The 13,189-nt window shown below is 43.3% G+C and overlaps 1 protein-coding gene across 1 annotated transcript; it reads left to right on the top strand.

The window, feature by feature from the left end:
• Positions 1-2,286: 2,286 nt before the first annotated feature.
• Positions 2,287-4,735, top strand: LOC147624410 (uncharacterized). Its single transcript, XM_086819395.1, has one exon. The coding sequence runs from the start codon at positions 3,025-3,027 to the stop codon at positions 4,501-4,503; it is 1,479 nt and encodes a 492-aa protein (XP_086675521.1). The 5' UTR covers positions 2,287-3,024; the 3' UTR covers positions 4,504-4,735.
• Positions 4,736-13,189: the final 8,454 nt, after the last annotated feature.

Raw genomic sequence — 13,189 nt, 5'->3', positions numbered from 1 at the left:
GGAATTTCTGGAATTTTCTCCAATTCGGTGCTACTTGCACTACTAATATTGCATTATCGTTTCGCTGTGTTGTTCGACAATAAAACATCAGCCCATTTAGGAACGAAACTAGCAACACAATTAGTAGTGAAACATGACTAAAAGTGTAATCTTAAAATGCCCACTCTATTTCACTACTATGCCCTTGACGTGTTGTAGTGTCCCCTCATTCTTTTACTATAAATTATCCAAAAAACCTGGGATTTATGTCCCTGTACCGCACTACTAGTTGATAATTCATGGTGTACATCTTGGATTGGTTAACCTTATACATTTTCCAGAAGAATCCAAAAGTTATTACATATTTTTTCTTAAATCATAAATTTTACGTACAATTTGAATAGAGATGGCTCCTTGAAAACCTTGACTTTCACTAGAATATCTTTTTAAAACATTTAAAGACTCTAGAAACACCATGATCATGGAGTGATTGGTGGACGTGAGGTTTATTGGTTGAGAAAAGGAGGAGTGGCTTTTTTGTTGACAGAACATATGTCTTCCATATTATCTTCATGAAAATGTAAACTTAAAGAAGGGCTATATACTCATAGTACCATAGACATCTTAAACGAGGTTGTAGACTCAAAGCATTTAAAATTTAGATCTATGCTTAGATGAAGACAATGCTATCATAGACAGCTTGAAGGTATAGGCTTCATCCACTTCATCCAAGGATGAAAGTGATCATGCTATAGAAAGTGGAGTGTATACATTGACAATGAGCTTAACTGAACCCAATGTTCATGATGAAATCATTTGCCATGCTTTGTATTTATGATCCTTTCTCTCGTGTAGGGTTTTCTAAAAATTATCATGATATGAACTCACAATTAAATCATTCGAAGACGTGAAAAACTATGCATTTTTTATTTTGCTGTTACCCCAAAGTTTGGGCCATTTTTTAGATTGTTGATGTTCTCATTTTATAGAAAAGTTACCTTTTTGGGTCATTTTGAAAAAATCCTTAATCGTGAGCAAATCATTTTTTAATTAGTGAAGTTTTTTTTAATCCTTTAAAAATGCCTCTTTTTTAAGGGTATCTTTTGAAGACTCTAAATGTTTAACTTAATAGGTAATATTGCCCATTCAATCTACAATTGTGTTTCAACACATGGGGTGTCCAATCTATGCGCATTTGTGGAAGAAACACATCAAGCACCATCGGGCCCTTACCATGTTAGCTTGTGCTACATAAGGCCAATCAACAATGAGGAGGACATAAATAAAAGATGTACTACCTAGCTTGCCACCATGCTTATTGCTATGAGCATCTTGGTAGCATCATTCCAAACTGACTTGTCGAGCCAACATTTTCCTCCTAGAGTGATGATCTGGCAACTTGTGATTGGGGAAAACTTGATGTCGAGACGGACGACTCGGATTTTAAAGATTATGTGGGTCCCTTGGGATGATGAGAAGGAGGAGTAGAGGAAGTGGAGAGAGAGAATGGAAAAAAGAGGGAAAAAAAATAAAATTTCAATGAAGGAAGTAAATAAGCAAAAATTTAGTGTTGCACCCACAAAAACATTCATGTGACGAATCAAAGAATTTTCTACATTAATGTATTGTAATTTGTGTGAAACCACCAAAAGGGAAAACTCTTTTTTTAGATTGTTGATGTTGTCATTTTATAAAAAGCTTATTTTTTGGGCCATTTTGAAAAAATCCTTATTCGTGAGCAAAGCAATTTTTTTAAATGAGTGAAGTTTTTTTTTAATCCTTTAAAAACGCCTCTTTTTTAAGGGTATCTTTTGTAGACTCTAAATGTTTAACTTAACAGGTAATATTGTCCATTCAATCTGCAATTGTGTTTCAACACATGGGGTGTCCAATCTATGCGCATTTGTGGAAGTAACACATCAAGCACCATCAGGCCCTTAACATGTTGGCTTGTGCTACATAAGGCCAATTAACAATGAGGAGGACATCAATAAAAGATGTACTACCTAGCTTGCCACCATGCTTATCGCTATGAGCATCTTGGTGGCATCATTCCAAACTGGCTTGTGCCCTCCGAGACTGATGATCTGGCAAGTTGTGATTAGGGAAAAGTTGATGCTAGGATGGACGACTTGGATTTCAAAGACTATGTGGGTCTCTTGGGATGATGAGAGAGAGAAAATTGAAAAAAGAGGGAAACAAACTAAATTTTTCAATGATAAGCAAAAATTGTAGTATTGAACCCACAAGAATTGTAGTATTGAACCCACAAAAACATTCATGTGACGAGTCAAAGAATTTTCTACATTGATTAATGTATTGTAATTTGTGTGAAACCACCAAAAGGGGAAACTCTATAGGAAAATCGAACGAGGTGCAGATTTTACAGGATGGCCCAGCGGATGGAGAAGAGCAAAGGAGCCCTCCAATGCCGGTGCCCTCTGAGAGGCGATTCGGTTGTCTACGCAACCGAGGCAGAGTGGGAGACAGAAAGGTAGGCACGCGAGAGCTTCTGCAGCCCCCCTCTGCTCTGGTATGTCCCTCGTAGAATGCTTTGCATCCTTCTTAGATCTGCCTTCTTTCTGTGTGTCAACCCTAAAAGCCTGCCGTACATCCTTGTTTGCGTACCTCTACATGCACCCAAATGCCGTACCCAGGCTCTTAACCTAGAACCCAATATGCGGTACACTTAACCCTAGAATTCAATCTGCGGTTCCCGAGTGCTCTCCCCTAGAGTCCCACCTGTCCGCACAGGCCGTACGCCTCTAGTAGCCAAGCTGCCGCACATCTGCTGCGTAGCCGTCCAACCTTTGCTTGCCCTTAACAGACAATCTTGCGCACATCTTGAGCTAGCCTCGTAATCCAGAACCGCCATACCCATCGTTAACAAACAGTCTGCATGTAGTTAACCCTAAAAGACGATCTGCTGTGCCTCCATAGCTAATCTTAAAGCTCAATTTGCCATCCTTAAAGGTTGATCTGCTGTACTTTCCTTTGTTTTCCTTAACATACATTCTACCATAATTTGGGCTTTTAATACCCGAGATGACAGAGGCCTTGCTTCTTACCAACCTCTCTATGGAGAATCCTTCCACCTTGCTATCCATGGATTCCGGGATAGCGCAAGACGAAGCTGATTTCTCTAGGCCAGCTGCTATATGCCGTCCACCTGATATCAACTTGCCTTTCACTGTGGACATTAACCCTGCTTCTTGGCTCAATGATGCGTCGGACATTTTGAATGTCGGGCTGGCTTGCCAGGGCCACGATGTGGACAACCTGTCTGTCCACAAAACTGGCAAACGATGCAGCAGAAGAGGAGACATTATATGGGGTGCTTGGTTCTTTTTCAATCACTATTTTAGGCCCTTTATGACAGACAAATGCAAGGGAAAGCTCAGCCGTGATGGGTCAAGTCCAGCCACCCTCTTGGATAAGGGCGACCTCAAGCTTGATCATTTTCTGGTACAGCATGACATGGAGAATATGTACATGTGGGTGTTTAAAGAGAGGCCACAGAATGCACTGGGCAAGATGCAACTCCGAAGTTACATGAACGGGCATGCGAAACAAGGAGAACCGCAGTTCCCCTTCAGCCCAGACAAGGGCTTTTCACGCTCTCATAAAATGCAGCGTAAACAGTACAAGGGCTTGTCCAATCCACAGTGTATCCATGGCATCGAACTTGTCCGGTGCCCAAACTTGTCCAATGTTAGTGATGAGGATAAGAACAGATGGGTGGAGTTAACAGGCAGAGATCTGAACTTTTCAATATCTAAAGATGCTGAAGCCTTTACAGCATGGAGGAGTCTTTCGAGTATTGATTCCGACTTTGAAAGGTCGGGTGACAAAGATCTGCACAATTACACAAGAAAGCTAATGAACAAAAGATCCCTGGGCAAGCTCAATGGGACCATGCTGAACCTCTCTGGGAAGCCACCGTCTTTTGAAGGAACAAATACCCATGCCGATAAGAAAAGACGGAAGGAAGTTTCACCCGTGAGTAGCGAGGAGTGTTCCCTCAGAGCCCTTGATATGGAGAGCCCTGGTCCTCTAACTGAACAACCGTACTGGCTTTCAGATTTCACTGGGGTAATGACGAATGCTTGTGGACCAGTCACAGCAGCAAAAAGCATATATGAAGATGAGAAAGGATACTTGATAATGGTTAGCTTGCCTTTCACTGACCTTCAAAGAGTGAGGGTCTCTTGGCTCAACACTGCCACCCATGGTGTTGTCAAAGTTCATTGTATCAGTACAGCCAGGACACATTACATAAAAAGAGGAGACAGGACCTTTGAGCTAACAGATCCTTCACCGGAGCATTGCCCCCCTGGTGAGTTCATCAGAGAGATTGCCTTGGCTACCCGAATCCCAGAGAATGCAGAATTGAAGGCCTTTTACATTGAGGCGGGAGCTGGGCTAGAAATCATGGTACCCAAGCATCACGACATGTATGAAGAGAGGGAAGTGCGTGTTTTTTTACCACCACAGTTGGGGCACTGTGAGTCCTTGCGATCATGAATGGAGTTGGTCACTGCAGCCAAAGCTTTGTACCATTGGGACATTGTCTACCTGCTTTTACATGCTTTTTTCCAAAGCCAGTCTTTCTGCAAAGAGAGAAGATTGGCCCTTTTAAATTTCTGGAAGAGGAATGTTTGTTGTGAGCTTGCCCTATGGTTTACCTAACTGTGCATCAATGCTGTACTTTGTGTTTAAACTTTATGTAACCTTTTTCACAGGTTTTTAAGTTTTACAATGACTCTCTCTCTCTCTCTCTCTCTCTCTCTCTCTCTCTGTGTGTGTGTGTGTGTGTGTGTGTGTGTGTGTGTGTGTGTGTGTGCGCGCGCGTGCTATGATTTGGACCTGGAAGATTGAACCATTACAAGCTACTGTGTTTTGCTTAGAATTATCTAGGCTGGGCCCAGAGCTGGTGTGAATGGCTGCCATGTTGTGAACAAAGGGGGTATACCATTAGGTGGCACAAAGGTTGATTTGTTGGTTGAACTGTACTGCACAGAGAATCTATGCTGTTGGTGGGGAGGTAAAAATCAAGCACACAGCTACTGATGTATGTTGGCCAGATTTGCAGCCCAAGCAGTCGCTCATATGTGGGCGTTCCCTGTAGTTGGGATATGCCCTTTTTGGTTGCACTTTCCACTCTGCTGCCCCACAATTCTATCTGTAGTCAAAAGAGGGTTCAACAGTCTAAAATTTGAAGCAACAAGACCAGGTAGCACGTGTACTGAATGGTAGCATGGGTATTCAATAAGATTACAGTTTTTTGCATTTAAATTGGGATACTATGTGATCATCTGTGATTGCTCTACGTCAGAAAATCTAGGGTGGACTGTGGACTCTACAAAGGTGCCCTTGACTCCCTGGCAGAGGTTTGCAAATTTAAAGGGGCTGAAGGTAATAATGGATGGCCAGGAGTCCCATTTTACATGGGGGGGTGTCGCATGGTATGAGTGGGCCATAGTGGGTCAAGTTCATATTATTGACTCTCCTTTGGTTTGGTCCATTTGTTGCTGCCCATATGCCCTATATGTTTTGCCTTACCTTTTGGCTTCCCCTTTGGTTTGGCCCAATTATATGCCCTATAGGTTTTGTCTTCTGGCTCCCCTTAGGTGGGTCCATGTTGGTCTACTTGTACATTTTTATTTAAATTGCCTATAGAGAGTGAAATGAGGGTTCAAAGGCTTATTTCAACTCTGATTAGGGGGAGGGCAAGCAGATGCACTTTTCCGACGAAACATGAAGACATGAAGCAAAACCTTTTTCTTCGTGTAGTACAGCATCGGATTTGAAATCGGCACTTGAAGTAACCGTTGATGAAGATGAGCAAGGTGAGGCTACAGCTTGGAGCAAGGAACATGCGCCACTATTGTTGAATTTGTAGGCTCTTTCCTATCTTTCATTTTGTTATTTAGCTATCTAAGCTTGTTTTGGTCCCTTGGTTCATAGAAAATGGAGTGCATACACATCTACACAAGAGTTGTCTTTCTCAACTTTTGAACATTCCCAAGTATTTCAGTAATTAAATAACATACCCAAACTGCTATTGTTGTAAAGAAAGTCGCTAGCTCAATACAAAAAAATTTACTCAAGTACATGGCACCTTGGAACTATTGTGTGCATATGACAAAACAATCACTTCTTTTTTGTGACTTAGGGCCTTTACATACCAAGTCTGCCTGCCCACCTTTAATGTTGGGAGCCAATCGAATGCTTAAATTGGGTTGGGCTGGATGAGCGCACCCCTGTTACACATAGCCAAAATTGAGCAGACTTCAAAAGGTGAGGTGGCAGTTGACTGGCACCCATGATAAACAATTTCATGGGCAGCCAACGTTGGCTGCCCAAACTTGGGCACCCACTCATCTATCAATAATGCATTGAATACTAACTTTTTGAAAGATTCTCGCTTGGGCGGTTTGTAAAGGCCCTTAATTGAAACACTCTCCTTTGTAGTGGGTGTAAGTTCAGCGTTTCATCCTTCACTACCCCTATCAAAATGGTCTTATCTGGGCTTTTGAAGTGATGAGCGGACAAACTTGGACGGCCGGCCTTATGAACTTGGAGGTGGCCAGGCAATGGCCCCCCCACCCCATCCGGATGGACACCTGCATCCTGCAAAAGAGGGGAACTGTCTACTGGACTGAATCCTCTGTGTGCACGCCTCGGAATGTGGCGAGCTGCTCTAGAGCGCAGCGATTTATGGAGCTCAGTGGGCGCGCAAAGCTCCACTGATGAGTAGAGCTACGCCGCAGCAAGATCAATCCTCAAATGGAGCGTCTAATCATCATGTGGATGATAAGCCAACGGGTGGGTCTCTCGTACTAGAAGCAGAGACTCTCTCTCTCTCTCTCTCTCTCTCTCTTCTAATTGAAGCCATAATTTGCTTCATCAACTTGAAAAAATTGTGGTTTCCTCTCAAATATGGAGACATTCATGAAATTAAAGATACACCACCCACAAGTTTTTTTGGGGCTTAGCCTCATGCATCAAACTGGAGCCTCTACATCAACAAAATTTATGGGGGTTTTCTTATACATCTCCCAATTTGTGCCAATACAGGCCTTTGGCCTAGCTCCCGAGCATAAAATGATAGGCCAAGTGTCAATCCTTTGGCAACACTGACACAAAAAGGTAAATCTTTATCGGCACAATCATTGGGAAGTTTTGTTGTAGTCTCCCATAATTGATTGTAATAAATATTGTGTAAGTTTGTCAGTTTTTTTTTACGTGTTCTATGTTTTTAATTAACCCTTTAATCTTATAAAAGTCTCCATCATTCCATGTCATACCCTTCCTAGAGCAAGGGGGGGTGTCTTGGTGAGTTGATATAGGCTATCATTTGTTGGTCAAGCTCCTATATCGATCCCAACATGAGAGTATGGACATTGATGCTATTGCCTCTATGAGAAAGCAGACCTTGGTCTTTGATTCTTTCACAAATGCCATGCTTTGGTGACCCCCTGAGCCATGCTTATATGTGAGCCTCTGAGCAATGCTCATACTTGAGCCTTTGAATCTGAAGTGGAGAACATGCCTTGTTCTTGCTATAGTGGAGTACGCGTGGTATAGTACTCATTATGACCATTGAAGGTTTTCTTCTTGTTCTTGCTATAGTGGATTATGTGGTATAATCTGGAGGTCAACTCGTTATGACTATTGAAGGTTTTCTCCACCTTCACTCCGAAGGGGGGTTTGTTGGGATTCGGAGTCTCATGTATGTGTGTGTCTCCTCGTGTGTGAACCCCTATTTGTGTATGTCTATGTGTGTGCATGTGTGTGCGTGCGTTCGTTTGTGTATAAACAAGCCCTAAAAGGGGGTTGTTCTAGTAGTGTGTGAACACACCCTTATGAGTGGGGAGAAGATAAGTATGCCATGCGGCATACACTTACTAGTGTGTGATATTTGTATGGGTCAAAAGATAAGGCTACAAGCCTACAAAAGCATTGTAGTTGGTGAGTGAACATCAATTCTATCACATCAACAGAATCTATCATTAAGTCATGCAATTCTCTCTCTCTCTCTCTCTCTCTCTCTCTCTCTCTCTCTCAGGCTGTCTGAGCCTAGTCCTCTCGCCCTCATGAGTAACTGGGTGCCTCTCTCTGGTTGATCACATCTTTGAACCCAAGGAGGACTTGTAACACTTAGAGCTTACCAAAAAACAAGTTGCAGTGGATTGCTAGATTTAGAAAAGGAAATTAGGAGGGTTTTGGTCCACTTTTATAATTTGATCTTTGAGATGAATGCTGTCGTCGGGGAAATGTAGCAAGAGACTTGAGCCATGATCCTTTCTTTCCCATGGTCCCACCAACTGCTCAACCACTCGGTCTCGGGGATGGTTAAATTTTGTTTTTTTTTAATCTTCATTCCTTGAATTTTAAATACATAAGAAAAACCATATGACACAACATTCTTCTCAAAATTAATTCATGGTAGTTAAATCTCACACTTGAGATAGATACCTTACCATCAATTGATTCATTGGTTTCTCTAGGCGATCATCTTAGTTGTTCACAACCACTAGGTGCTTTCCTTGGGACCGATACCCGTATGAACCCTAGGGTTTTTTATAAACCACCTTTATAGACTCTTCTAGGAGTCATAGTATCACGAACCCATACTTAGGTCCATATCTTTGAGACCTCATCCTGGTCTCATCGGTGGGACCTGAGGAGGGGGTTAGGTCAAGGTCCCTCTACTCCTCATAAATAGCTTCATTGGGCCACTTCTCCACTTGATGACATGCTTGTATCAACATTCCACTGATGGCTTGACCACTCGTATCTACCACTACTTCAAATGGTTGAGAGAAATCTAGAAGTTTCAAAACTAAAAAGTAGCAAGAATGACCTTCAACTTTTCAAAAAAAATGGCATTGCAGAGTCCATTTGAAAGGTAACTATTTCTTGGTCATTTCAGTTAAAGGAACATCAACCTTTGCATAATCCTTCACAAAAATTCAACACCAACCTACCAGGCCTAAGAAACTACGGATATCCTTGATTGATTTAGGAGTTGGCCACATCTTCTAATTTATTTGGATATGGAGTCAAACTTGCTCTAGCTACTACAAATCCAAGATAAGTCGGGCTATCCACGAAGAACACGCATTTTCTCTTCTTGGAATATAATTGATTCTCTCAACAGCTTTTCTAATATTTTGCTCAAGTTTCTTCTCATCTTTGGAATATATGAGGATGTCATGAAAGAAAACCAATACATAATCATCCAATTGTTCATGATAGACATTAGCCCATCAACCAATTGAAGGTGGGGCATTGGTTAACCCAAATGACATTATGACCAAACGGTGAATTAAATGCGGTCCCTTAATCATGACTTAATAATACCTTGATTTAAAATCTACCTTGGTAAATTACTTAGATCCATGAAGATGGTCTAAAAGTTCATCCATGCGAGGTATAGAGTGCTTAGTCTTGATAGTGCACTGATTTAGTCCGCTATAATCTACATAGAATCTAAGACTTCTTTCTTTCTTCTGAAACAGGATTGGAGCACCCCAAGGAGATACACTAAGATCTATAAAACCTTGGTCTAGCATATGATTTAATTCCACTTCTTTGGGTACACACATCTTATAGGCTCTTTCAGCCATATGACAAGATCCTGGTTCTAATTCTATCTCATGATTCAGCATACTCACTTAGCCGCCATAACCTCCTAATTGCTCCTTTAATTCCACTTATAGACTTTCTTAGCCACATGACAAGATCATGGTTCTAATTCTATCTTATGATCAACTTCACACTGAGTAGGTAATTGAGTAATCTCTTCAGGGAAAACATCAACAAACTCACTTAACCATACTAGTTCACAAATTCCTTTTTTATACTCAGTCTTGTTGAGTTTGACTGCATTTCTAGTTCATAAATTATTTTTTAATCCTCGGGCTTGTTGAGTTTGATGGCATAAATAACCCCTTTCTAAGTCCCTTGATTAGCCTCAAAATCTTTACTACATTAATGCAGGGGAGAGTGTCCACAGTAACCCTAAATCTAGGCTCTGGTCTTTGGGTCATCCATAAATGATACAACCCCATTTGAACACTTTGATATTCACTTGGTTCTTGGCTAATCAATTCATACCTAAGATCCCTTGTAAATTCACAAAGGCATGATTCTAAATTATTGAGAAGTCTAGTTTCTACGAAGGGAAAATTGAAATTCTTCAACTTTACTATTTGTGATATCTTTCTCTTTTGCTGGGTAGTCTTACCCTCAGGTTGTGAGAAGTCTTTACTGTTTTAAGGCTAAGCATGGCTACACAAGATGGAGATAAAAAGGATGTGTACTCCCTAAATCAATGAGAAGATTGAAGGGAATACCTTGATGTGAACCTTGAGTTTCAATAACAGAATACGAGATAGAAGTGGAAGGAGATTCACGGTCGGCACTTGTGGGGTGGGTAGAAGAGGAAGGAGGAGGTTCACGGCGGGTGGCCCTTGTGGTGTGGGTAGAAGAGGAGGTAAGGTTGAGGATGATCGAGATGAAATCGGGGGGGACAGCACGATAGATGGTGAGGAGCATAAGGGGAACTAGGCATGCGTAGCAGTGGATTTGAGTGGACCAGTGAGGGGAGCTAGGAGGAATGCTGCGATCGACATGGAAGTGAGGGGAGCTAGGAGGAATGCTGAGATCGACATGGAAGTGAGGGTTGGAAGGGGAATCTTGGACGGTTGGGAGTTTGGCAGAGGTGTGGCGGCCAAAGGAAATTTCTTCTTCCTGTGAGGCTTGGCTCAAGTCGAGATGGGTCCTCCTCCCAAGTTGGAGACTGGGTGGACTCATTTGACCCTCCTTTTTGGGGGCTCTCCGTATTGACTTCTGCCATGTAGGATGAGGCTTTTTGCTGCCTGGATCCAGTCGAGGAGTTTCGACTCATCACTGTGAGAGATAATACCTTCATCATGGTTGAGCCAGGATGTCATTGTGGTGAAGAGGTTACATAAAATGTGGGGGCTACTATGGCACCACGGATTCCTTGGTCCAAACCTTCCTCTAGTTTGAGCTCTTGTGGACCATGCTCTTGAGGAATCCATAGTTGATCAAAACCCCAAATGTGTAGAACACCTATCTTTCGAAGCCAAGGACGATGACCAATGACCAATAATTAAGCCCCTCTGATTTCAAGAAGCCGGATCACCACAAAGTCAAGGAGGAATGGAATCCCCTAGATAATGATAGTAACATTTTCCACCAGGCTAATGGGGGTCACCTCCCATTGGTCAGCCATCCAAATGCAGAAGTTGGCAGGTCGTGGTACCTTGAGACCAATAGCATGGAGTGTGAATTCTGGCATGAGGTTCACCATCGACTATTGCACCGGAAAGTTGGCAGGTCGTGGTTGAGACCAATAGCATGGAGTGTGAACTCTGGCATGAGGTCCACCCTAGAGCCACCATCATCGACTATTGCCCCAGAAAGTGGGGTACCCTGAATCTCCACAGAGAGTCTTGGGCTCCGATAGTTAGTAAGGGACGGACTGGTGCGTCTATTACTTATGCAGTTGGCAACACCTGCAGGAAGTGAGAACCCACTAGATTTCCCACCACTATGATTTGTGGGCATATCATGGAGCTGCTCCAGCAGCAATGTACTGAGACACTGTCAAATGTTGGGGCTAAGCCGAAGAAGACCAAGGAGGTTTACTAACAGTGTATTGACCTTCAGGAGAGCCTCCAGATAGAAAGGTGGAAGCGGTGGGTTTGGGATATGGAATGGAAGGAGTAGGTGGTTGGTCTGACATAGAAGAAAGGTTATGGAGATCCTACAAAGCTTGCAAGAAGGACTGATCAATGACTGAGCGGGGAAGTGGAAGAGGGTTATTAGCAAGCTCATCCCCTTGTTGTTCTTGAGGCATGGCCTTCCCTTGTGATTGGGTGACCACGATGGCATATGGTGGATCCTCAAGAGTGGATGTTGTTGGTGTGATGGGGACACACCAAGGGTGGGAGAAGGAGGAGGGCAAGCGGATGGAGGGTGTCCAATAGAGACCAAGTGGGTAGTCAAAATTGGAATTGTGAATTAGGAAGAAGTGGAGGCCCTTTTCCATGGGAAGTCCCGAGTATAATGATCTTTGGAATCAAGGCAATGTCTATAGGGCGGCGGAGCACCTTCAGGAAGGGGGCAACAGCTTTGGTAATTACCGTATTCCCTGAATCTATAGCACAAGACATGGTGATTGCGGGGTTGGGGAGGGTGAGGAGGACGATTCACAAGGGCTGCTGCCATAGTAGCTGGTGTGCAGCAGGAGGATTGGAGATGAGGGGTAGGAGGTAGGTCACTTGAGGGGTAAGTTGGTAAGGCGGAGGAGTAGCAGCGTGGAAGGTTTGGGGGACAACTATGGTAGGTGAAGCATATTGGGAAAGGTTGGGGGCTATTGAGGCAGAATGAGGAGTTTGCCGATGGAGCTCGCAGAACCCTTTGAGCTACCCTTTGAGCTAGTAGCAATCTTTGTCATTGTGGCCTCCCTTCTGACAGAAGGAGCAGTACCTCCTCTTAGGGCATTCTTGGACTGTGTGTCCAAGGGACTAACATAGAGCGCACCACATGCCCTTCTTGGCCTCTTGCTGACTCTTCAATTCTTCAATCTCCCTCTTGAGCTAAAGCAGGGTACTTTCCTCACTTGGGGTTTCTGGCTCACCTTGACAGCCTCCAGCTCCTGCTTCAGCTAAGCCAATGGGTCATCCGATTGCGTCACTGTGGACGGACAGAGCTGGCATCACCCTCAAACATAAGTCATGCATTCTCAAGTTGAGAATTGAGCTCCTGAAATTGCAACAGTGTGGTTGGTGTGGGCCAACTCTCTCAAATCTTCTGTTGGGTGGACCTAGGTAAGGCCTATGTCACCCACCACTGACGCACCATGAAATCACCAAGGTGCGTCAAAAGACGGGCCACCAGCACTGTGGTCCAAGTCATTAGTTCCGACACTCTCTCTCTCCTAGCAGAAGTTTGTAGCTTCCCCAGCTCTTGGAGGATGAGATACTCGTAGTTGCTAGGTCGAAAGGTGCGGAGGAAAGTGTTCTTCAAAGTGTTCTAGTTAGCAAAGTGGTCAGCTAGAAATTGACTAAACCATTTATCCACAGAGCCTTATAGAGTGGACAGAAAGAGTACCAAGAAGGCATCCTCCCACTCAAGGCCTCAGCTCTTGCAGATGGAAATGAACCGTCAA

This window comes from Cibotium barometz, chromosome 25 (assembly GCF_041138505.1).
Source record: "Cibotium barometz isolate CiBa-2024 chromosome 25, ASM4113850v1, whole genome shotgun sequence".
NCBI classification, from domain to species: Eukaryota; Viridiplantae; Streptophyta; class Polypodiopsida; order Cyatheales; family Cibotiaceae; genus Cibotium; species Cibotium barometz.
Note: the sequence above shows the minus strand (reverse complement) of the source record. Positions and strands in the feature narration are given on the sequence as shown.